This window comes from Atractosteus spatula, chromosome 2 (genome assembly GCF_055471065.1).
Source record: "Atractosteus spatula isolate fAtrSpa1 chromosome 2, fAtrSpa1.hap1, whole genome shotgun sequence".
In the NCBI taxonomy this organism is placed as follows: Eukaryota; Metazoa; Chordata; class Actinopteri; order Semionotiformes; family Lepisosteidae; genus Atractosteus; species Atractosteus spatula.
The window spans coordinates 51,754,913-51,781,877 of record NC_142707.1 but is presented as its reverse complement, the minus strand read 5'-3'; the positions used below and the strand labels follow the sequence as shown (position 1 = coordinate 51,781,877).

At 43.8% G+C, this 26,965-nt stretch overlaps 1 protein-coding gene across 2 annotated transcripts in view; it reads left to right on the top strand.

Annotated features, from left to right (window-relative positions):
- Positions 1-26,965, top strand: part of daam2 (dishevelled associated activator of morphogenesis 2) — a 121,613-nt gene that overhangs the window by 54,672 nt on the left and 39,976 nt on the right. For both annotated transcript variants that reach the window (XM_088907593.1, XM_088907584.1), the window contains exons 3-5: positions 4,021-4,110; positions 16,128-16,202; positions 20,584-20,678. In XM_088907593.1, the coding sequence (XP_088763719.1) occupies positions 4,021-4,110; positions 16,128-16,202; positions 20,584-20,678 (260 nt within the window). The remainder of the gene's footprint in view (positions 1-4,020; positions 4,111-16,127; positions 16,203-20,583; positions 20,679-26,965) is intronic.

Sequence of the window (26,965 nt, the reverse complement as noted above, 5' to 3'; positions counted from 1 at the left end):
GGGTAGTGGGAGTGTGGCATGGTTGAAGTCTATACTTCAAGAAACTCCCTTTATGAAATGGGCAGACTAATAAGCTACGATCAATATAGATATGAAATGGGCTGAGTGGCCTCTTATCATTTGTATCCTTCCTTTTATTCCACTACCTCCTCCCTCTTGTCTGAGTTACAAGCTGTGACATATAGACATGAAGCCCAGGTTAAGCTCTGCTAGCAATGATGATGATGAAGTCAATTTCAACAGTGGCCTTTAAATAGAATATCAGCTTCCTCATCTTTTAATACTCCTGTTGCTTTCTACTTCCAATCAATCCATTTTTTTTCAAAATGGTTTTGTTCCTTCTATAATCCACTGGTGTAAGTGTTGCTATGGGCCTTTTCAGTGCAGGATTCTGAGCCACTGGAATGAGCCTGATCAGTTTATTTATTGAAACTAATGTGTGTGGGTTTCGTTGTACCCCAGAGTGATTGGGAGCCTGGGAAACTGAAAGAGTGACACTCACTTTAATTTATTCCTAAGTTGCTTGGGTATGCTTTGCAGCGTACGCACACAGATACGAGTGATCTGGATTTTATAAATGGCCCCCACTCTTGTTGTGACATGATTAACTGATCACATCCAGGGTTTCAAGCTGAAACAACCCCCTACCATCTCCCCCTCAGTAAACTTTGATTTTTTTTCAGATTTGTCTTTCCTGGGGTCATAAGAGCAATTCTTACTCCATGGGCCCATTTAGCCCGTTTGGTAGTCAGTAGCTGATTGATCCATTGATCTCATACTGCTGTTTCTTGAAGAAAGCCAAGGTATTTGCTTCAATCACCTGACTGGGTAGCTTTTGCCACACTCCCACAACTCTTTGTGTAAAGAAATGCCTCCTCTTCTCTGTATTAAATGTACTTCCACATGTTTTCTACTTGTACTCTCTGGTTTGAGTTTCTGTTTATACTGATCATGTCCTCTGGGCTGACTTTATCAAAGTCTTTGAGATTTCTTGTATCAGGTTGCCTCGTGGGCTTCTTGGTTGTGTACCACATAAACATATACAGCTTCCCCAGTCTGCTGGGCTTGCTCTGTTCTGCAATATATCCACAGAGAGGGAGCCTGTCGATCTGTGACATTGCCGATCAGAGTGGCTCCTACCAAGCGTTAGTTGTGGCCTCCAGTGCATGTGTTAATTAACCGAAGGTTCATCTGAAAGAGGGTTTTATTCCCGAGCTCTCAGTGTCAAATCCACACCACCCATTTTCAGTGTTATTCTTCTTATTATTTCATTATTTTTTCATTTTAGTGCACATACAGTACTGTAGGAGAAAAAGGCCGTCATTCGAAAAAGAATATTTTCCTTCCCATGCTGCAGGTGTATCAATATTTGTGTAAGTTTCTAAAAATTCCATGAAATTACAGCGCTGATATTCTGCTGATATGCCACTTTTTTTTTTCCCGAGCAGAGCCTTAACAAGTGCCTCCCTTTCTTACCCAAGCCCCCCTGGTGCAGCTGGGGTGCGTTTCCGAGAGCTGCTCCAGGTTCTGTCCACCCTCAAAGGCCTGCAGCCGAGCCCTCTGCGCTGTTCAAGTTTAAATCCATCTGGGTCCAAACGCAACCAGATACGGATCGGGAGAAGGAGAACACAGCTGCACAAAATCTGATCCCCAAGATTAAGATCGCAACAAACCTATTTTTTAATCGGTGCTGTTGTTCTAATGGAAACTATGTGCACGTTGCCTGCGCTGCGTGTCGGTACTTTATTCTGATAAAAGCTGGGTCCCTAAACAAAAGCCCTGTAAAGGGCATCCCAAGGCAACAGAGAGTAGGAGAAGCAGAACTTTGAGGAAGGCTCAAATCTGTGAGGTGCTAGCATACCAGGAATGCTCTTTTAAACAGAGATCAGTTTCCTATATGTCACATCTTTGGTTTTCTTCTTTTCTTGTATTTTCAGTGCGTATCGAAAGTCGTGTTTTCCTCTCCGGTCCGTATTTGGCACAACCAGCTGCTCCAGCCCGGGATTGCTCTGCGCTCAGTTAGAGTTTAGCAGCTCCGTTCTCTGGTTACTCCGCTTAGAAGATCGTATCAGCTGGAAGTACAGAAAGTTTCTTCATTAGATTCCCATAGTTTTCTTAAACCTAAGCTTAACCCCATTTTGTAAAATCAGTTCGAGAAGTACCTGTCTGACTGTCGTTCTCTTCCCCAATGGAAAGCCACAGTATACTGACATAAGAACATACTGTCTGAAAGGCTTTAAACAAGAGGCCATTCAGCCCGTCTGGCTTGTGTGATAGTTTAATAAGAGAAAATAAAATTGCATCCTGTTGTTTCTTGAAAATGTGGGCCTCGGCCACCTGGCAGGGATCCCAGGCTCTTCACCAGGTGAACGAAGGGGGAACTTCAGGGAGGACAGACTGTACCAGCCCAGGGTGGAGCGACTCCAGAAGCCATTGCTGGTTGCAATGTTGTGATGAAGGGCTGTCTCATGCCTTTGTTGCTTGACCTTCACACCAGTACATACCCAGCATTATCTACTCGCCTGTTCCAGGCTCATCCACATTGGCATCCTGGAAAGGACATTATTATTAGAATATTCATCCTCATTCTTGTTATTGTTCTTATTCCTTCTTGTCAGTTGGCTGTTGTCTTTTGTTTGTGTGCATTTGGGTTCCTTGTTTATTGTGTATTATCTGTTGTTGTGGATCCACAGTTATTCTCATGGCTGTGTTTGTTGTCTCCTATCCAGTGCACCATTTAATTTACAGCCCTGACTTGCCTGTGGTTCAAATTGGATTCTTACCTGTGCACCAAGGGGTATTTAACCTGGCAGTCAGGCTGTAGCAGTCAATCATAGTACTTCTGCTTGTACTGGAAGTGTCCATTAACCCTTGATAACCCTTAACTTAGGAAGCATGGATAGGTTTCATGTCATGCAGACCAGGTAACATTGCTTAATTACATGATAACACTGCTTTGTCAATGGCCATGGTAATCCTGTGCTACAGTGGTTCCGGACCCTGGTCCCAGGGAACGGAATGCAGGACACGGTCCGGTATTAACTGACGGCTGTAATTGATCAGCTTGTAATTGATCATTTAAACTTTTGGTTTCCATGTTTCTGCACGGAATAATGGCTTTCCAAAAGAGCTGGCACAGAGGGTACCTGGGTGCAAGCTTCTACCACTGTGTGGGAGAATTCTGCAGTGCATCTGACATTCCAGTGACAAATTAACAACGCACATATTTTATGCATATGAAGAAAAACTCTTCCAACACCCTTTAAACATAATTCTTTATTTCTTTAGTGGAGTCCTTGTCTCATGTTTCGATGTAATTAAATGTTTTTTTCCCCCCACTGAAAAAAAGAAGTTCTGGAAAGGACTGACAGGGTGACAGTATTAAGACTGCCATCAGTTGAAATACCTTACTCAAGGGTACAACTAAAGTGTATGAAACCACAACCTTCCAGTTATAGGTCCTGAACCCCTGGCCACACTACTTCACACACTGCCTGAATGATAGTCTAGCATACAGAACTGTTGTCTTTACATGCTGTGATGTATAATACATTATCCATCCATTTTCTAACTACTTCATCCAATTCAGGGTCACAGGGCAGCCAGAGCCCCTCCTGGCAAGCAGTGAGCACAAGGCAGGATACACCCTGGAAGGGACGGGAAAGATGCAGACACACACTCACACCAGGACCAATTATATTTTCCCAGAAGCCAGTTAAACTACCAGCATGACTCTGGACTGTGAGAGGAATCGAGCACCCAGGGGAAAGCCACATGAACACAGGGAGAACATACAAACTCTACACAGCTAGCACCTCAGGTCTGAAATTAAACTCAGGGCTCCAGCGCTGCGAGACAATAACGCTAACGACTGTGCCTCCATGACTCCCATAATACATCACAGTCAATAATATTCATATACCAAATATTTGTGGATAATTCCTGGTTATTTTCCAATTAAACATGCAGTAACCACAGGGGATTAACTAAATCCTTACTCTCCCCTCTCTTCTGTTCCAGGATGAGCTGGACCTCACAGATAAGAACAGAGAGGCCATGTTTGCTCTGCCAGCCGAGAAAAAATGGCAGATCTACTGCAGCAAAAAGAAGGTGAGTGACCGCTGCCCAGGGCTACTTCTGCCACCTGGGTAGAAGTCCTGCAGGACCTCCACAACCTGAAAAATTGTAAATGCAATTCCCAAGCCTTGGAAAGTCATGGGCAGTGACAGAAACACTGGGCATGCACGCAAAGCGATGGAGAACTGTTCTGTACGGTAGGACTGACGTTTCCGCTGGGGTGCACAAGTAGTAGCAGCTGTTTGTACACAACAGCTGGAAACATGTTGGCTGAAGGTGGAAGTGCAGAGAGGATTAGTTGGTTGAGAGAGGTGATGACAAGGCTAGAATGGAAAAACAGATAAGGTGTCTTAGAAAAGTCCTGAAAAATAAAACAAATTTAAGCTTGAGTCTGCGTGGAACCACGTTTAGTTGGGCAGATCTGCGTCCAGATCCATCTGGTAGAAGGTATACAGTCATAAAAAAGTATGTGACCCCCCCCCCCCCATATAATTATGGGAGTTATCCTTTTTATATTGTAACGGGTCTTTTCTTAAATAGCAAAAAAAGTTTATATTTACCAACTCACTGTTTTTTGAGGCGTAGTGTTACAATAAGTGAACCCTTAGCGTACTTTACATATTTAGCACAATTAAGGGGCCATTAGAATTAAGTGATTAAATGATTGGGTAACAAGTAAACAAGGGTGTGTTTGGGCAGCCCTATCCTATATAATAATCAGAAATTGTGAGTGGTCTTCATAATGCAGGTTAGTGGAAAAACGTCATGCCGCAATCAAAACAGATTAAACTGGAACTCGGAAAAAGAGCAGTTGATGCTCATCCATCTGGATAGAGTTATAAAACAATTTCTAAATTTGAAGCTCTGCATCCACTCTCAGACAGATAGTCTACAAATGGAAAATATTCACGGCCCTGGTGACTCTACCCAGACTTGTTCCTGCCAAGATTTCCCCAAACCCGCAAACCCGGAAATCAAAAAGAATCCCAGAGTAATATCTAAGGATCTGCAGGCCTCTCTTTCTGCAGCTAATGTCAGTGTTCATGCCTTAACCCTCAGGAAGAGACTGAATGAGAATGATTTTCATGAGAGGACAGTCAGGAAGAAAGCACTGCTCTCTAAGAACATTGTCACACGTCTCAAGTTCACCAAAGAGCACCAGGACGATCCACAGGGCTACTGGAAGAGTGTTCTCTGGACAGATGAGTCAAAACTTGACCTTTTTGATTAAAGTGAGAAACGGTTTGTGTGACGAAAACCAAACTCTGCCTTCCAACAGAAGAAGCTCATCCTGACTGTCAAGCAGGGTGGTGGAGTATCATGGTTTAGGGCTGCTTTGCTGCCTCAGGATCTGGGCAGTTTGCCATCTTTGACAGAACTATGAATTTGGAGTTTTGTCGGCACATTCTGGAGGAGACTGTCAGGCCTTCCATTCATCAGCTGAAACTGAGCCGAAAGTAGAAAGTGCAATGCAGCCATTCGGAGTCAGTGATCCTAAACATACCAGCAGCACTGCTAAAGAAGAACTCTTGCCTTTGGATTGGACAAGTCAAAGTCCAGACCTAAGCCCCATTGAAATATTATAGCATGACCAGAAGCAAGTTCTTCACGCAAGGGAGCACTCAATTGTTATCCAACTGGAAGCAGTTCTGTAGGGCAAAAAGGGACACAATCGCTAAGTACTAATACAAGAGACTGATAGACACTTAGAGGAAACATCTAGTTCAGATCATTGATGCACAAGGAGATGCCACAAGTTACTGAATCTAAGGGTTCACGTACTTATTCACTTGTGTGTTTGCAGCAAATCACAAGACAATTTCAACACAGAGCATCACTTCAGACGGTTCAGAAAATCTCATCCACCTCACCCGATTCGTAGATCATCAGATGCCCAAGGTAGCTGAAGTTGAGATGAAGTGATTTAGCTTTGTCACGACTCCGTACTGCTTGTGGTTATTGACCTGATCAAACAGCCATCGCATCTGGGTCTGTTTTACCAAGCTTTCAGTCACCCTAAGAGCACAGGAAATCCAGATAATCATCCATCCATCAATCTTGTCCAGTTCCAAAAACCTATTTATTCTTGTACTTCTAAGCATTAATGGATGATAATTACCCTCAAACTAATTAACATCAAAGTGTGGTTCCTAGTTAATAACATCCCCTCCATTCTCTTCATTCATTTCCAGATTCCACCCATGACTCCCTGTGCCTGGCCTCTGGGTGGAGCATGAGGAATTGTCTGTGGTCAGCCTCCTCCAGTACCTTAGCCATAGATTTTAGATAATGGATTTAGATGATTTGTAAACTTTCAAAAAACAAACTTTAATGAATGCATACGGCCTTACCAAACCAGGGTTCTTGGCAGGGACTGCATGACTGAGCTGGAAGCAGAGCCATTCATTATTTTCCACTGCAGCGGTCTGGCCTGCTTGATGTTATTGATCGTGACAGTTTTTTTTTGTTTTAGAGTAAACATATAGCATAACAACAGGACGTCACTGAGAAACAAAGGCAATTAGAGGTAGAGTTTTGGAGAAGCTACCAGACGTCCTGCGAACTAGCATTTCATTTTCTCTAAGGCGGTGCATGACCGTGCCAGATTCACAGAATTCATCCAGCTCTGGGACTGAGCAGAACCTCACCGAGGATCCATGTGCTGTAATTAGCCTTTCGGTACTTAAGAAATATTGCATGTTAAGAAAGCAAAACAATATATTCCTAAAATAAATCTGTTCCAGTAAACTCAAAACATATGCAAACCTTACAAACAAGTGGAACATGCCTGGCTGAACTTTTTGAATGGTACTGTATATCCTGAATTAGTTATCAATTTAGTGTTTATTGTATAGCATCCCTGTTAGACATATGGTTAGCTGAAGCTTGTGCGCTGTTCTGAGCAATATTAGTTGTGTTTGGTATGAAAGCTGGCACTGAGATTGTTATTGCACAGAGCTGGGGCGGCGATCTTCTTCCTGTCTTCAGACTGAAGTGAAAAACAAACTCGATGCAAACTCATTCGGCAAAACACTTGCACCTAAGAATCGGAAATTCAAGCATGCAAGAAATGTGCACAATGGGAAAATATGCACAGTGGACAAGATTCCACACCTTGCACATCACTTGCTTCCTTAAAACTTATGGCACACATCGTCCTTCATCATGGCTGACGGATCAGAAGTTGTTGACATACACTAGGCTGTGCCGCAGGGCGAAGAATCTCATTTTGTGCTGGTAGCCTGGAATTCTGCCTTTTCCATTGTTCTTGGAATTGATCTGTAGTAAATTTCTTCAGGGCGTGTAAGTTCCAGACAATGCGAACATTTGATTTACAAATGCTAGAGAGCGAGGCTCTGTCAAACAGATAACTGTCTGGCTGGTTGGTTTCCAACCATGGACTGTGGTTCCCCAGGATGGAAAGAGGAGAGAAGATTTTGGGGGGTCCTTTATGGACTTGTGTGAGACTGAGAATGAGTGTGAGGAGGGCTGAACCCCTGTAAGCCTGTAATTCAACCCTGTTTATCCACTAAAACCTGACAAGTCTATTGGAGGCGTAACTCTGCTTTAAATTTCCACCTAATGCCTGGGGCCCCAAACCCAGTTCTCATGGGCCAAAATCCAACCGGTTTTCAAAACCTATATGTCATCTATGGCCCAGTCAGATACATGCAGAATGACAGAATCTGTCCAAGTTAATTAGACTCAAATGGGACTATTTGAGCAAAGGCTTTAAACTGTTGACGAAATAAAGAGATCTAGAAGACATGCGGGCAGCATGCAGGCTCAGTGTTTAGCATTACTGTCTTGCAGCTCTGGGGCCCTGCGTTCACTTCCTAGGGTGTTATCTGCATGGAGTTTGTGTATTCTCCCCATGTTCACTTGGGTTTTCTCAGGGTTATCTGGCTCCCTCTCACCATCTAAAGAAAGGCAGCAGGTTAGTTGACTTCTGGGACAATTGGTGGCAGTGTGTGTGTCTGTGTCTGTGTCTGTGTCTGCCCTGTGATGGACTGGTGCTTCCTTGTGCCGAATATTGTGAAAATTCGGTTTAAAAAAATGGATAGAAGGATGAAGCATGTGTTTGCAGCAGTCTTTCTGAACTACTCAAGAGATGATGCACACATCTAGCAGCTGATGTATTTTCTGGAAGCATATGACATGAGTGTGTTTTTGTGTGAACACCGGTCAGGGGCTGACTGGCTGCAGTTCTTGCTCTGCGGAGAGTGAGGATCCAGACTGAAGGCAGATTGATTGCATGTGACAATAATTAGTGAAACAAAGCTTAACCTCTTGGAGGTGAAGACATCTATGCAATCAAGGAATGATGTCTCCAGGTTATTGCCTTTGAAAAGCATTTACAAACAAATGTGATCCTGTTTTCCGTGTAGTTGCTCCGTTGGATCCTGCACAGCATTGGGCCTGTTGCTTCCTGCGAGCTTCTGGCAAGAGTGCTCCTCGGCTCTGTGTCTTGTGGCTGTGTGCTTTTGCTCTGAGGATCAAAAAGATTATATCAGCCCATCCAGTGGCTGATATAAGTGAAAAACACTCTTTCGCTTTGTTTTCTTTACAACTGCGGTAGAAGTTACAGCACATGTTTGAGAAATAGAATTTTCTGAAACATAAAACAAATTGTACTCAAAGCCTGGAGCCACAATCCATATCCAAATAGTGCATTTAAGGACGTTAATTAAAATCTGTTTTCTATTTCTTTGACTGAAACATTATTAGCTGACTTTCTAAGGTCATTTCCTCCATGTATCCATCCATTATGTGAAACCCACTTGTTCCCGGTGTGGGACACAGGAATCCTGGGTACAAAGCAGGAGTATATCCTGGACAGGATGCTGGTCGACTGTTGGGCACAGAGGGACAAAATGGAGACAGCAGGTAACCCAGCCAGCTTGTAAGGCGCGCAGAAACTCGAGCATCCAGAGAAAACTCACATGAACTAAAGCAGAACATGCAAACACCGCATAGAAGGTACCATATCTCAGAACCCAGGAGCTATGAGGCACCAATCAGCACACCATCATGCCTCCCTTGCTTCATTTCAGTGTTTTCTAAATATTTTCACACTTCAAAATAATTAATGTTTATATAGTCATACGGCTACATCTTACCATTCCATGTAACTGTATATGGTACGTGTACGTATACATACGTGTTTAGAACTTAAGACTGTGGGCAGCTACTGTTCTATAGGAGCCCTCTGACTCTGATAAATTCAGAGGCAGAAACAAGAGAGAAGATCTTCACTTTAAGAGAAGCATATTTCAGAGCAGCAAGATGTTTTACAACAAAATAGTAATGTTTAGGCTTCTGGCATCCTGACAGAAGGAAATCTGTAAGCTAACACAATTATATAGAGACATTCGTGATGAGACAGGCGAGCTTTTCACTAGTGCTCTCCAGTCACGGGGCTGCGCTGCACAGATTTTCCTGTGAGAAAAAAGCTGATCTTGAAATGTAGCGAAAAAGTTAAAGCACACTTCATCTTAAGGGCTGCATATCTTTTTGACAAAAATGTCATTGGCTAAACTAGGTGTTAAAATAAAATAGATTTGTATAGCAATGAATTAAGACATTCTTGGGAACCAGGCTATGTAAATGTTACGAGAAGTGATCTATTAACCTTCTGACTTTCTGAATTCCTGAATAGAGCAGTCATACAGAATAAAATGGAACAGCCTCAGGAATACTTGGGATGCATTGACTGCGGTCCTTGTAAAAACGTGTATTATATATATCAAACTCGCAGTGTGCCCTAGACTTCTCATGATCACCGCTCTCAGACAAAATATATTATATATCACAGTCCTTTTTTTAATGCTCTCAAAAGATTGCTGGAGCAGGCAGTAAATTTCACATCAGCCTGAAAGAAATTCTAAATTAGGTCTGGCCCACTAACAAGGGAAAGCCATATCAAAGGAATCAGTGGAAATATCCAGACAGGTGGAACAGCATTTGACGTTAGAATAATATGAGAGTGCTGCCTGATACAGTCTGATTTCTGCTACAAAAACATTGATGGCATTACATTTAATTTTTAATTTAAAGAGGGACTTGCTATCAGACACAATGGGGGCTCCGTGTAACAGCCGGAACCCTGGGCTACCCCTTTGCAGTCATTGTGATTCAAAGATAAAATGAATCTATGTTTGCAAACATTTTGATTTTTTGCTCTGCATTCCCCTTACCCAGTCCGTATGATCCTTGCTGCGTTCTTGTTGATATGTTTGGAATAATGTCAGGGAATGCAGACCCGGGGATTCACTAACTGCTGTCGGTTATTTGCTTCAAAGATACAGCATCGTTATTACAGGCTTTGTCTCAGGTAAAGGAAAGCTGGCATAGAGGTGTAAAAATCAGGCACCCTGAGCATGAGCATGAGCAGGGGGAATTCAGAAGGGGAGAACACAACAGTGTTCATGCACTGAGTGGGTTATAGAAGTAATAATAGTTTCTTACACTTACAGTATATAGCGCTTTTCTGGATACTCCATTCAAAGTGCCTTACAGGTAATGGGGACTCCCCTCCACCACCACCAATGTGCAGCCCCACCTGGATGATGTGACAGCAGCCATAGTGCGCCAGAATGCTCACCACACACCAGCTATCAGTGAGGAGAACAGAGTGATGAAGCCAGTTCATACATGGGGATTTTTAAGAGGCCATGGTTGGTCAAGGCCAATGGGAAATTTGGCCAGGATGCCGGGGTACCACCCCTACTCTTTTCGAGAAACTCCCTCTGATTAAATGACAACAGAGAGTCAAGACCTCGGTTTTACGTCTCATCCGAAGGGGGTCTCCCATCCAGGTACTTACCAGGCTCACACCTGCTGAGCTTCAGCAGGCTGCCAGTTGGGAGTTGCAGGGTGATATGGCTGCTGGCCTATGAAGTGACATTACCCCCCTCTGAAATGAGTATAAAACTCAACTGTGTCAGAGGACACAGTCTTGTGGCGTGGCAGTTGCCCTGGGCCAGTTGCCCGCTCCCTCATGGTGCGCGCTCAGAGCCCGAGGGCAACAGGGTTCGAGCCCCGGTGAGAGCAGGGAGAGCTGCGCTTGTCACACGGGCCCAGTGCTCCGACCCGCAGGATTGCAGGAGCGCGTCTCCTCTCTCTGCAGGCAGCTGGGGCTTGGCTCCGAGTTTGGACAGCTGGAGTGCCTGCGCTGGCTCTCACATTCACCGGTGAGTTCAGCCAGGCCCAGGGAGCAGGGATGGAAAGTGTAAACAGCGGCTCGAGGAGAAAAGTCCTGTTCTTGTAAAGAGGTTTGTCAGTGCCAGAACTCTACTTTAGCACAAAGGAGAGGCTGGTGTTTCATGTCAGAAGGTGTGTGTGTATGCGCTGGTGGAGGGGGAAGGGGAGTTCAGGTCAGCTGAAATACTGCAGCCTGGGTTGAGCAATGAGGATCTTTTTATGAACGTCAATGGCGATGTTGAGTGTGCTCATCCCAGAATTCCACATGCAATTCCAGGTTTCTTCCATCTGAGCTGTAGATAATCCATATGAGTCACAAGCCTTTTTAGATAGAGGTGGGGTATCATTCAGCCGTGATTCATGATGTTTTGCTACAGTGCAACAGATCTCCACTGTTTCTTGTTGGATCAAACACAGAAGAACAGGCCATCCTTGCTCCTTTGGTTGCTAATAACTAAATTGATCTTATTATCTAACAAAACCATTTTCTGAATGGGCCTAGGTCCACCAGCATGGCTGGGTAGCTTGCTGCACGGGCTGGTTTCTTTTACTTGAGGTGGCTGGGTTGGGGGTTTTAGACAGACGGTGACTGCTGTTGCCTCTTTTCTCCAGAGGCTTCCCTCTCCTCGCACTCACACAGCTGGCCTCTCTCTCTCTCTCGTAGCTGTGTGTTGCACAGTCAGTGAGGCTCTGGAACTCGATCAGTCAGACATAGTCTATAATAATCTCCGAAGCAAACACATACATCATCCAGCTTCTTTTCTGTGGAGACAGCTTGAGGGGCATAAATGTGACAAAGCCCCTTTTATTTATAATAACGGAGCATTGTGATGACGGCGAATGTGACAGTGACATAGCTTAGTGTTAACCACTGGTGCTGCTCTGACAAGATCTCACCTCTCCTCTCTCAGTTCAAACAATCTGGGCTGTAAGCCTTTAAGAGATGCTGAGTGATACAGACTCATAACTTGCGCGCACGTTTGACAAGATGTTTTTCACGAGCGTGGAAGCGTGCATGGGCTTAATCGATGGCACATTCCACGTTGCAAATCTAGTGTAAAGGCAAACACTTCAAGAGGGTTTGTGCACAGCGATCGCTGCTCTGCAGGGGCTGGTTCCCAAGTTGGGTGGGATGCCTTTCTCTCATCAGACAGGAGTTCTGAATGCTAACAGATACAGCATGAGTGCTACAATATGACAGAAAGTAGAACTAGCGCCAGCCTGATCTTGCAAGCATTACCTTTTTAATTTTGGAAGATCTCAGAAGGAGCGAGGCTGGGCCTGGTCAGTGCTGGAAGGAAAGACTTCAAAGGAAAGACAAAGTAGGTGGGGCTCTCCATCCTACACCAGAATTTCAAAACCAGGGCTCCAATTTGTTGCTGTAGGAGGTGCCATTCTCCAGAAGAGTTTTAAACCAGCTCCAGCCCTGGGCCTGGAGATCCCCAGGACAGCAGTGTTTATAGACAGCCTTTAAATTTGTAAAGGCCTGGAACAATTTAACTCAAATCAATTTAATAGGCAGTGTGTTCAATTAAGTAATTTAGAGTGAATTTTCAAATCAGAATATCCTTCAGCTCTCAAGGACCAGTGTTAACTTCATTGAAATGTGACTCACCTTATTGATCAACATGTTAAAGAGGTGTTCTTAATCTTTAAGTAACAAGTTATTTAGTGTGACCTGTAAGAGGGATTGGAGTTCTCCAGGCCCAGGGTTGGAGACCCCAGCTTTAAATCAAAGTCCTGACTAACATGGTCATTAGCAATCTGGCCTGCTTAAAATTCCTTGTTAATTTAATCGCTGAGGCAGCTTCTCACTTCTCTGCCTGATCTGCTGTGTACCAGGTTTTTAGTTTGTCTAAACAGCATTGAGTCTCAGTAGATCTGCCACAGAGGCAAAACCCATGTTCACCCTCAAAAAAGTCCTTGAATCGTATCTCTCTGAGTGGAACAGCAGATAGCGCCTCCCCTGACAGTAACAAGGTTTTTCCTCTTTGGAAGAGAAAGAGCAGACCGCCTTCAGACTCACACTTCTTGGCGGACAAAAAATGAGCTACAATGAGGGAAAACTCTTTCGTTTGGATTGACAGCCAGAGTGCCCCCTGCACATAGTGTCCAGTATCCTGCCTTATGCTCCCAGTGCAGGGCAATGAGCTCAGCTTCTGATTCCCCTACACAAAATGCCTGCTGGTGCAAATAGTCCCTATTAGGAATATGTATACAAGCCACCTAGTCTGGGAGGCTTGAAGAATGACAGACATTCTGAGATGGCTTTTGCAGACAAATACAAGCTTTCAAAAATGCTCAAAGGCAATGATATAATAATGTTTAAATGATCGAATCAATGAATCCTGTCAATCTGAGGACAGCTTGCTCTGTGGAATTATCCAGGATGGATATAAAGTAGGCGTGTATCCCAGGTGTGGAAATTTTTTTTTCCTATCCCATTTCCTGAAGATACAGTGGAATAGTCATAATGATCCCAGGTGGGGCTCACACTGTTTCGTTTACTTTTAATGCTCAAATATTGTGGGTTCTTGCGCACCATGGGGAGGCACATGCAAACTCCACCCAGAAGGTGTCTCTGTCTGGACTCGAGCATCTAATCCAAATCAGTGATCCAAGGTATAAATCCCCACATTTTACCTGACTGCAAAAATGACCTGATTAGAGTAAAATCAGTTTAGTTAAATAAAGAAACTAATTGCATAACTTGCGGACTCGTTACAGTGTTGCAATTTTGCATTGAAAACACAGTTTGACTTATTAGATAATTGGCAGTAGCAAACAAACCAGCCCTCACTGACAGCCAATGCGATTTTAATGCAAGATAGTGATAACAATAAAATCAAAAATTATTTGAGTTGAAAATATCAGAAATCCCTTTGCATTCTTTGATAAGCTTTGCCTGCAGCTCAGCTCGCCAGGCCATCTTCAAAATGAAAAGAAAATTCTTCTTGAAAAGAACAGGCTGCTCTGTAAGCACAGACCTATAGGGGTTTCGTACTTGAAATTTTGGGGCAATGACAATGAGGTCCTGTTTTGTTGCTGGTTGTTAGCTGTGCTGAAAGAACTCCCCTCCCAGCAGTGGAGACAGAACGCTGTGGAGAATGACCAGCAGCAGGGCCTGGTAGTCAAGCCTGGGGCTCAGTTCCAGACCCGTGACAGAACCCAGGGTTAGGGGATATGGGAAAAAGGAAATTTCTCCTGAGCCATCCTCCCTTTTTTATGCACATTTCATTTTAATACCTCATGGCAGGATCTGCAATACAACAGAGGCAATCTAAAAAGTAACAGAAGTTTTAGAAATGTGGCAGAGACTATTTGTTTCATCTTGCATGTCTGGTCATTAGTGGTTCTTCCGAATCCAAGATCTCATCCTGCGTCTGAAAGGATCCCAGTCATCCAGTTTTCTTGGCCTGTTTAGTGTGTCCCTAATTCCCCCAGGTCTTTGTTGAAGGGAGAGTCTGCTATATTCTGGCCTAAATGCTCTTGTGTTAACTGCATATCTGTGTCCTCTGGTTCTGATTTTCTTGGATCACTTCAACTAACAGTGTGTCTTTACCTGCTTTGACTCTTTCAAGTTAGTTGAATGGCTATAACCATTCACAACCTTCACAAGCACCAGAAGACAAGAAAATTTCTTTTTCCAAAATTCTTTAGAGCAGGTGTCCCCAATCCATTATGGAGGGCTGCTATGTCTGCAGGTTTTCTGGTTTTCTTAAAGCAGCAGCTTTAGAGCTGAGAGACGTTTGTAAACTGGTCGAATTAAGATAATTATGAGATGATTCAGGTCATTATAAGCCAAGCAGGACTGAAAACCCATAGACACAAATAACTAGTCCTTCAGAACCAGGACTAGAGACGCCTACTTTAGATTAAAGTCAGCAATTGAGCATTTCCTCCTTGCAAATCTGTATGAGTGTAAGACAGGATTTCTGTTTTGAGTTTGCACATGTTCCGCACAGACTGGGACTGTCTCTCCAAAGCATAATCTTCACATTCTTGAAAAGACAGATGAAAAATGTTAAAACCCAAGAAGGCAAGAGAATTTATCAGGGAGTTTTGAATCCTGAAACAGCAGGATAATCCATTGCACTAAATTTGACTGCAATGTCTGTGATTTTTATTCCTGACAGTAGCTCCTGTGATATGATGGGGAATGTTTCATTTTTATTTTGCTCTCTAAAATGTGTAGAACTTTGGTGAACCAAAATATGTTGCTATGTAAAGGCAAAATGTCAGAACATAGGCAGAGGTCAATTGGCACATCTAGCTTGCTTAGTAGATAATAGTAATAGATAATAGTTAATCCAGTATCAACGTCATTGACATGGCTGGATTCCTTGTTCTGTACTCCCACCACACATTGTGTAAAAAAGTCCTGATTAGAGGATCTCATCCTGCTGTTTTGTAAAAGGAACCAGGATAGCGATTTAAACAATATGACTGGGTAGCTTCTTCCAAACTTCCCATTGGGGACTTCCTGCAAATCTCCTGTGCATCAGCTCTTTATTGACTGAGACTCATGAGGTCGGAATACGTTCACTTTTGAGAACTAGGTTGCACTTTCTCTATTTGCCCTATGCTTTTGCTTACCTGTTCTCTCTTGGTTTTACTGTTTTTGCTGTCTGATTGTACTGTAGTATGGTATTATCTGTAATTGTACCACGGTGACCGCTCCCTGTGCCCAGTCCAGATCTGAGGATGACTGTGGACCGTGGCTGCTCCTGTTGGCGTTGCGTTCCGAGAGCTGTCTCCGCTTCCCGTATCCCAGGGCAGTGCCCAGAGTCCATCCAGCTGCTTTGTTTCCCAGCATGCCCACATTTCTCCCCATTCTGTTGTTGCAGGAGCAGGAGGATCCCAACAAGCTGGCCACCAGCTGGCCCGATTACTACATCGACCGCATCAACTCCATGGCTGCTGTGAGTATCCAGTCCTCACCAGCTCCCTCACACCTTGCAGACAGCGTCCACATTGGCCAGCGCTAAACGTGTGCAGAGGTTTCGGTTTTGCATTGGACATACATTAACAGCACTTTATTCTTTTTCGTGGGCCTGCACTACACCAGCCCTAAAGCGGGCATTTAAAAGGCCTTAGGTTCATTCATTTTCTCGGGTTGTTTTTTAAAATAGAGCCTTGCAAAAATATTCACTCCCCCCACCAACGATGACGTCCCATTTTGTGTACAATGTACAAATGACGACTCCAAATGTTTTAAACTGAATATTGGCCATCGCAGCTGGATTCACGCTTTTTGGGGTGAAGGAATTTAAACTTTGGCACAGACGTCGAGCACCACCACTTGAAATACACGTATGCATCAGTCTAAATTCAGCAAAATGGGACATCATTGGAAGGGGGTAAATGTTTTTGCAAGGTGCATAAATTCCTACTTACCATTGCAAGCAGGCTGCAAGCAGAGTGCTGTGATCTGTGCTGGGCTGGGAATAAACCTCTGACTCGTGGGATCTTAACGTGGGTCCTGTCTCTGCTTTTCTAACCAACACACACTATAAAGAGTTTCGTTTCACCCGCTGTATCACAACGCTCCAGTAGATCTACAAAGAACTAATCATCATGACTAACCAAACACAGCTCCTCTCCCATATTTCTCATTATCAAAACACCAAAAGAAACTTTGACGTGTGTGCAGTGTTTATTTTAATGGCTGCAGTTCAGAGCCTGCTGTACAATCTATCCAAAAGCCAAGCGGAATGTAAAAGACCAGCTACAGAGCAAAGTGTTATGAATGTATTTTTCCAGAAGTCAAGGCCATTAAAATGAGTAAGGGGATGAAAAGAAGAAAAACAAAGGTATTTCTTTTCAGATTGAAAGAGCCTGCAGGAGTGGGGTGAGGGGGGAATTTGAAAGAGAGAAAGGTATTGGTTACCATCCATGGGCTGTGGCTGTTGGCTGTCCTAGTGTAAACACAGCTCAACGCGATGCTATTTGAGCTTCATCAACATGTTGGGCAGTTATATGAACATCCATGACTTCAAATTGTCCATCGGCAACCCTGCAGAGAAAATGCACACACACACACACACACACACACACACACACACACACACAGGTTAAAGCAGGCATTTTAGCATCTGTTTTTCTAAAATAGCATCTCACCTTCAAACATGCTAATGAAGAAAATGATTTCTCCTTAAAAAAGAATCATATAGCAAGTGTTGTATTATGGATCACCAGATACTTAGGATTGAGACATGAACAGAGCAGGCCTTATGAAATATTGAAAGATCTGTCTTCTGGAATTAGAAACCTCAGCTTGTGATAGAGTACAGCATCCCACTGGATAGAATATTTTATTCGAGGTGTAAAAGGTTAATGTTCAATGAACGTTTAACATTTGCTACAGATACATAACTTAGCCATGCAATGGTGCTGTATGCTATAGTTTTCTCTTTGAGGAAATATTGAAATATTTAGTCACCTTCCAAAATTTTGGAGCATTACCTGAAGTAATACAATCTGTGTTCTCTTTTTTTCGGATAGAAGAACCTAGATCAGGCACTATTACAATAAAGCATTCCAAGATTAATGCTCCTTTTGTTGAGGTTTATATATGCTGTTCCTTCAAGGATAGAATTATAGACTTATTCTAAAACATAAAATGCTAGTGATAACTGACTTGATTTAGAAGAATTAATAACAACCAGAAACAGCAGGCCGATGAATAAGGAAAAACAACAAGTAAAAGCAAAGTCCCCATGTTGCTGTTGGTGCAATACTTATATGTATAATACTGTATGTCGGTTCTGCTTATATGACAATATAATACCGGTGACAACAATGTCACTGACTTGCAGTCTGATCTTTTTAAATCTCCGAAGGTAGTTGATCAGGGCCCAGTCATTATTGGGATGACTTCCAAGGAAACCAGATTGCTGCTGTAAGTAGTGTTGGGGGATCCTACAAGAGAACTGGAATTCCCAAACTCAATGTCCCAGTGAGTGACTTGGGACACTGTGTTGCCCGAGGTGCCTTCCCTCAATAAAAGATGTCAAGCCAAAGTACTGACACTCTGGTCGGTCCAGATCTCACAGCACTCTTCTTAAGATCAGATTAACCCCCGTGCCCTGGCTGAATTCCACGTAGGTTTTCAACAGTCTGGCTTCTCTGAAGTTCCCCCTTGATTCCATGGCTGAAGAAGTTCCTCATGTCTCCACCTGATCTGCTGCTTAGTGAGGCCACTGTCCCGGAATGGCTGCAGCCCGTCTGTGCAACACTTCTGTCGTAGATGAAATGGGTCCCCCATCCCATACGTAAAGTGCTCTGGGATCCCCTGGGGTGAAAAGTACAGTACTACATATATAATGCAAGCAGTAATTTGTTAGGATTAGCTAGAATAATTATTGACAAATAGGACCCAGCCAAGTGTGGCAGTTACAGTATATGTCTATGGCTTCACCTCTGTCCACATCACATTCATGTCCAGAAACTTGCTTACTAGGAAAATTCACTCATTTCAGAAAGTGCAGAGTGTGTGTGGAATTCAGAAGGATGTGGGAAGCTATGAGGTCTTTTCCCTGTGCTTTCCTGCTCTACTGCTACACAGTGTCCTGGCTGGGACAGAAGAGTTTGCATCATGGCTTCAGACTTTGAGGTCAACCAAAGCGATCTCCAGGGAACTCCTGGTAGCTGTTAATCTGCCAGTGCTGACTCAGTGCAAGATGAGATGCAACCTTGAGGGCAGCTGTGTGGAGCAGTGTCAGGGATCTGGGCTTGTCACTGCAGCCTTGTGGGTTCAACCCCCGGGTGAGACACTGCTATCATACCCTTGACCATGGTGGTTCACATGAATTTGTTCTGGTTAAAACCAGCTTGTTATAAATGGGTACAAATGTAAGTTACATTGCAGAAAAGCATTAGTCAAACAAATGAGTAAAGAAATGGTAGGCAGGTCTGTGTGAAAGCATGGCTTTCAGCAAGTTTGTGCAGTCATCACAACACAGCTTTCACCATCTCCGGTTCTTCATCTCAGTTTGTGTTGCTTTTGTCTGTTACTGCAGAGTGTAATGCAGAACCTCGATGTTTTATTTTCGTAACTTTTGTACAGTTTCCTGTGAAAAGCAATTAGGGATACCAGACCAGCTCTGGCGTTGTTAATTTGGCTAGGTAAGTCAGGGGGCTCTCTTTCAAACACAGGGGAGCCATGACACATCGCTGGCCCAGCTGCTGGTAGCCAGCCCCGGTCCAGCAGCCCGTGGTTAGCAGGGATTACCGTTTGGGAGAGAATTGAAAACCAGAGCCGGGGTGCACAGCAGGCCGGCGATGCTGATGTGTAATCCCCACGAACAAGAGCGCACATATTAATTCGAAAAGCAGGAGCTGGAGATTTTGCAGTTGGCCGAGGTTATTAGAGCCATCTGGACAAGTGGAGCCAGACCTCCAGATGAATATTATGACTGAAACATCTGTCGGATTTGACATTGAGATCACAGAACAGGGCAGGAGCTCTTGAAAAGTGTGCTGAATACTGTAGTTTCCTGCTATCACTGCTGATTGACTAGTCTCTCTATATATAGCTGTGTTGTAGCTGTATGACCTCCATTACATTTTCTTGCTGTGGCTCAAAAAATATATCATTCTGTACTTAATATACTGTAGCTAATGCGCTGCGGTATTCAAGCTTTGTGAAGAGTAAAAGTTTCTAAGCCAAATGAGGAGGTGTTGCAAGCAGACATTATTTTCCATTGCTAAGATATTGCTTTCTTGTGTTACATTTTTAGAGGTAGTAGAACACAGCTACCTAGGATGATGGTCAAATGAATGTGAGCAACACTTGCTGAAGCAGAATAGCTTCAAAATACAAATAAAATAAATCTCCGCTTTTCTCAAATAACTTCTCTCCATTGGGGCAGTGTTGGCTAACAGGGACAGACTGAAAGGCTGCCAGGTTAAACCAACATCATGTACATTCATATTAAATTAAATATATGTGCTTTTGTTCATTTAATGTGAAATGGCCTTGAGTTTTATTACACTTTCAAGTTTTCACAAAAAAAACTACTTGTTGTCCCAGAGTTGAGGATTTAACTGTACGGGACAGCCAAAACCCCAGTCTGCGCTTGAATCAGTCCCCTGCCAGACGCCGGCCCCGTGCTCTGATCGGCAGGTCTCCACTCGCACCCGTAGCTAGAGTTGCTGTCTGGAGACGGCACGATGGTGAACATGTGGCTGTGAGCTCGCCGAGTTTTAAAACATGAACCTTGTCTCTTCAGCCCCCATAAAACCTGGACGTTTCGGCTTCTGTCTTCTTTCCGTCATGGTTCTTCCGATCCATGTTTGCAGATGCAGACCCTGTTTGCCTTCGACGAGGAGGAGATGGAGATGAGAAACAAAGTGGTGGAGGACCTGAAGACAGCCCTGCGGACTCAGCCAATGAGGTACAGTACGACCCGTTTCGCTCAGCCAGGGCTGCTGGGATGGCGGGAAGGGCATCCTGCTTTGACAACAGCCTGCCACCAGGTGTCACTGTGGTCCACATTGGGGACAGGCTTTGGGAGGCCCTCTTGAGTGGCTCTGATTCCTCTTTTTTCCCACTCGAGTGAAGTCCACTCAGATTGGTTGGTCTCTATTGCTTTTACAATGATCAGCTCTTCTGCCACGGCAAGGCTGCCTATGTGTTCAAGCTACCAGCCACTCTACAGTACAGTACACAAGTGAAGAGCACTACATAAACACTCATATATTTATACTCTCTAACAGATAAATTTGTTTATTTGAAAATCCTCAGAAACATTGATGACATCAACCCAGTAAACTTCCTTAGAATCAACAGTGAAACACGAATCTGATGTCACATGGGAACTGCCCAAAGGTGCATGTAAAACCAACAACTGTTCTTTACGTATAACGTATTACGTATAACGTATTACGCACTTCTTTACGTATAAGGCTGTGGAAGTCTAGAAGAAGCTTACCAGCCATGTTGTTAAAGCCAATAGAAGCGTTGTGGTTGGCTTCTTTCAAGAGACCACTGGATGAGATCATCTAGTCAGGCCAGGAGGCTCTTCTCTACACAAAGGGTGGTGGGAGTCAGGAGCAAGTTGTCTAACCATGATTATGAAGCCCACTTTTTTGAGAAACAGGTGGATGGGATCATTGGATTAATTAACTACTGTACTAACTACCAGATGGGTCAGATGGGCTGATAGCCTCCTCCTGTTTGTAACTGTTCTTTCGTTCCCTCTGATGTCAGCCTATAGTCAGCCCTGACGAGCCAGCACGATAATGCAGGAAATGTGCAAGTTATTAAAGCACCGTCTGTAAAACTAGACCGACACATCAGACCTCGATGTCAAAGGGTTTTCCTGATTTCTTGGCACTGTCCTTGCCATCCAGGTCTTGTAGCCCCGTGGCCTCCTTAAAAAATGTTTTTACGCTTTTTTTACAATGTCGAAAAAAAGGCAAAATGCCGCACCTGATTAAAAACGACCACAAACAGCGGCCACTTCAAGGTCCAAAAGGGGATTATTTTTATTTTTTTATTATTTTGTTTTGAGAGGCTTAAGTATCACTCTGCCTTCCAAACTAAATTTTTCATTAAAGTCTAAATAAAATACACATGGTCCTTCTTTCTGCTGCCTCTTTGCCTTCTTAATTTAGTTTTCACAAGAGAGAAGCCCACATCCCTTTCTTCTCTACTGAGTTTAGTCTATCCATGCTGGGCAGTGGGGTGTTTGGGAGTTCAGGTCATTTAGAGGTAAATTCAGCTACGGTGTCCACTGCAGCTAGCCTAACATTCCCAAATGTTTTATGAGTCTTTTAGCACTGGTGAAAAGGATTATCTTTTAATTATGTTAGAGATAGACCAGCTCTGAATCAATAAAATACAGTATTGAGCAGGATATACAAGTATAGACAGAACTTGCTACTGGGCTGCATGTTATGATACATGCAATAAGTAATGGAATTGCAATAAATGAGCAGAAGATCTGTTATAAACGAGGGGGGCATCAGCCCTTTTACCCTTTTTGTTTGCTGGAAGCTATGTGATCCGAGGAGCCCGTCCAGCCTGTTCCACACTCCCACCACTCTTTGGGAAAAGAAATGCCTACAGTCCTGACTGGGGGATCTCATTCAGTTGTTTCTTGAAAGAAGCCAGATTATCAGATTCGGCAACACAACTGGCTTGCTTGTTCCACACACCTACCACCCTTTGGGTAAAGAAGTGCCTCCAGCTATCAGTTTAAATATACTTCCACATTGCTGTGCATCATTTCTCATTGCTCCTGCACTAAGTAAACATCAGCTCCTTTCTCTGCTACAGTGACTCATATGAACGGGCCCATGTGGTATAGCACAGTGCACTAGAAAACAAATGAAAAACACCTTTCTTCCCTGGAGGTGTGGGCCTGGACTTGGCTTATCTCAGCTTTGACAAATTCACAGTGGGTGGAGTGTCAGTCCCCAAACATACAACCAAACACTCCAAGAGGCAGTCTGGTAACAAGATAATCAGTTCTTGAGCCTGCAAAGCCTTGAGATCTGTGTATTGCACTGGCAGCATGTACAGTATGTGTTCTTAATTCAATCATAACTTGGTTTAAAAGGAAATGTATATACTAATACTATACAGTACACCCATTGCTTTTCACATATCCAGAATTAGACAATAATTAAAGACAGCCAGCAGATCACACTATGAGGTCATTTTAAAATGGATATTTTTGCTTGCTACTGTATAAGTGACTGAATTATGCAATCAATGTTTATTAGACCATTCTGCAAATAAATTGTGAAATGCAAAACCGCATATGTGCGCTACTGTGATGAATGCGAGAATCATGCCATCACAGTAACACACAATCCCTGCTCCATTAAAGCAAAGGCCTATGTTTGGGATACTTCATCAGCCATGATTTAACAGGTCCTGGCTTGTGTCACTCTTGTCTGAGTGCTGATTTGAGTAAAAGAGCAGCCTGGTGGTTGCTGACCTGAATCTTTCTCACCCACCCATGAGTGGAAACAGGTGCAGTAAAGAGGTGCTAATCCTCTCTTCAGCCACCAGTGAAATGTATATTGAAATAAAGGCACGGAGAGACACATGCCTCCTGTAAGTCAACACACAGCTGGGACGGTCCCTGGAGATTTGCACCCTCTTGTCAGGAATACCGGAGCAAGACAAGTGAACAGCAAGACAGAAACAAACTGCCCCTTCCTCTCCTGTGAATCCCTCCATTGTACCCTGCTGCTGAGCAATGTTTAGTTTGTTAATATAAATAAGCGAAGGCTGTCACTTTCCTGCAGGTAATGCACTGACTTCTGTAATCCCTGCTAAATGTGGACTGATGATGGTGTTTCAGAGTGAGGCCGAATTTCTGCTCACGCTCTTGGTTTTATTTGATTTCGTGGTATTTCTTAGAATTCATGTTTGCTGCAATGCAATATAGACTGATTTAGAGGACTGTAAAAGCTTTTGAAAAGTAGCATTCAGTAAGATGCCTTAAAAATCATAGATCAGAGCCTGTATTGACTTGTCCAAAGCCCTTGATTCTCTTAATCCCAATCTGGAACTTTGTTTGCTGAATCGCTGCAGATGCAGCTGAGCAGTGATTTGAGATCCTCTGACAGAGCATGACTGCAGCTCCACTCTGCCTCTGCTGGGTTGTGAATCCTGAGCCACGCAGCTCCACGCCTTAGACAGCGGCGAACTCTGCTGCTGAGAGAGAATTCAACACTCTGTCGGCCTTTCAGGAGGGGGCATCACTCCTGTAACATGCTCAGTGCACTGCGTCTGTCTCTCCGAGCCGTATTTGTTGAAGCCATAGGAGGGGTGCTTCAGGACAATCTAGAGAGAAAATACATTTTCTTGCATTTGCAAGTGAGTGCAACAGAGAGATCTTTTCAGATGATTGAAATTAGGTTTGACTTTAAATGAGTAAAGAACACCGGAGAAGATTTCTCTCAGTCAGACCAGTTCTGAATAGTGTAGTTTGTAGTTATAGTATAGAAGTGGTAAGGTTACATGGTGATTGTCCTGTATTTCCCAGAGGTTAAGGTTTCCAGAGGTTTGGGGTTCTGTGCTCGTATCTGGAATGTTGTGGATTGGATTCTCAGGTGAGACACTGCTGTTGTACCTTTGATCAAGGTACAGCACCCGATTGCTCCAGTAAAATACCACTATGTTTAAAGAAGTATAATTATAAATTTCTATGCAAGTGTCAGACAAATAATTTGGTACGTTACACCTAGAGTAGGATGTTTACCCAGCTGGGTGATTAAATCTGGGGAAAATAACAGTAACAATTCCCTTTGATCTCAATTTTAATATGGTAGGAGAAAAATAATAGCTATCCAGTTTTTGATGTCAGCAAGACAGGACGATAGCTTATTTGTGGCTGAGGAGTCAATGGGATTCTAAGACAAACACAGCTGTGTGTTATCAGAATAACAGTGAAAGTTAACATTGTGTTTCTTGGTCATGTCTCCTAGCTAGAGCAAGTACTGTATAGGGAAAGCAGTGTAGGCCCAAGCATGTAATGAGATAAATAACACCAGATTGTGAGGTATGATATGAACAAGGAGAAAACACAGATAGAGAGGCCGACTGAGCAGTCAGTGTTTTATCGTTGAAGGTGTCAGATGCTGCACTTACAGTAAATGTACAAGGTCAAGAACCGACGATATCAGTGTCTGAAGACAGAAGCACATCATTCACTTTTCCTTCCTGCAGTCACAGATCTCCTCACTGGTACACCTTTGTCTCCCAGTGGTCTAGACCTGAAAGGGTGGGGAAGTGTTGTTCCCTGTGAGTTCGATCTGGCTCTCAAGTTCAGCAGATCATATCAGATCCAATACAAAAGATATACAGTAATGGAAATAAATCTACTTTGGTCTGTGAGTACATTTTGAACACATACTGTACAATGATAATTAATTCAGAATAATAATCTTGTAAAAACTGATTTAGTGTGAACCCTTTGGAAATGGCTTGACAATAATGCATTTATTATTGCTTCACAGTGTAGTACAGTATGTGTAGCTAGTCATTCTGCTTTAGCACTCAATGGATCTTATAGATCTACTGTAGAACTGGGCTGTTGTTACTATACAGTACATATGGAATTTGTATTGTAATATGAATTGGGTCAGGTGCACTAAACATAAAGCCTTTATCAGAATTCCAGGCTAGGCTGTGTTACAAATTGAATTTTCAAGTGTATATTTTCGGGAGGTTTTGGAAATCTGAGTTCAATATGCACCAGGCATGCTGATGCAAATGATGTGATCTGCACAACAAGAGCTCAGCTAATCTGCCTGGCAAACGGCTGCTTTTTACTGCTGCTGTGCCGTTCGGTCTCTCAAAGACTGTGTCACCACACCACACCACTGTTTCTGACATTTAAATCTCAGAAGAAGCTCCGCGTCAGCAGTATTGCTAAGGCGGTGCCTGTTAAATAATCATTTGTCTTATCCTGTTGACTAGCTCGTCGCCAGGATGCTTTAGCTGTAGGTTATGATTGAAAGGACACTTTCACACCTCCTGCTCATGATGATGTCAGTCGCTGAAGTCTTCATTTGTTTCCTCTGGAAAAGTTCTTTTCTGTTTTGAACTCGTTTTTTTTTTATTCTTCTGTTGGACTGAGATTGTCAGCTTTTAATGTTGTCCCTTGATTAGCAGAATTCTTGACACTGCCAGTAAATCACCTGTTTCTTGAGACACCCATCGACGTACGGGAAAACCCGGTAGCAGGCCGAGCTTGGGATGCTTGTTCTGCATCCAGACAAATAGCCCTGCAAGACAGCTCTGTGTCCAGCTCCTTAAAGTGCTCCTCATTTGCACAGTAAGGGGAGGCAGAGAACACAAAGAAGCCACAAAGCTTCAGCCTGAACCTCTACAAACGCCAAGAGAGTGCGACCCCATCGAGTGTTTATCCGACCAGCCCCCCCCTCCCCCCCGATCTTGACTGTGGTTTGTATTGGACGTGGTTATAAAGGGCTGGCAGAGCAGCTGCATTCTCCAGAAACAGAGAGTGGCTCGGCTCAGGCGGCGCAGGGGAGGATGGCCTGCTGTTTGCGCTCTCTCTGCCGCTGGGACAGGGTTGTAATTCCACACTGCTCCAATAGGCCTTCCATGCCCTCGCACTCTGTCCGGAGTGGCTCAGGTGAAAGGGAAGGGGGCCAGCAGGCAGAGAAACGTTCTTCCGGCTGACTGAAAGGGCATTTAAAACACAAGGGCGCTTCTTTAGACCAAGGGAGGCGGGAGTGTGGAACAAGCCACATTGTTGCAGCTGACACCCTGGCTTCTTTCAAGAAACGGCTGGGTGAGAGCCTCAGATCAGTAGGCTACTAACTACAGTACCAAACGAGCCAGAAAGGGCCGCGGTCCTCCTCTCGTTTGTGACCAGGCATACCGTCTTCTGAAAGGAAAGCGGCTGGGTCACGAATGACAGCTAAAGGTCATTAAAGCAAACTGGTAGACCTCGCCCACCTGAGAGAAGCCGAGATGAAAGGGCTGTCCACCTCTGCGGACAGGATGTGCAGCGGCCAGGCTGCGCGACCCTGCACTGCTCCTGCCTCAGAAGTCAGCTCTCCGCAGCCTGAACTCCAGTCCTGCTGAGCGCCGTCACAGAGCAGTTACGAGTTGTGCAACAGCAAAGGCTGCTCTTGTTATTTTTGAACAGCTTTGTGTACCAGATTATGTTTCCCTTAGAATTATGGACACTTT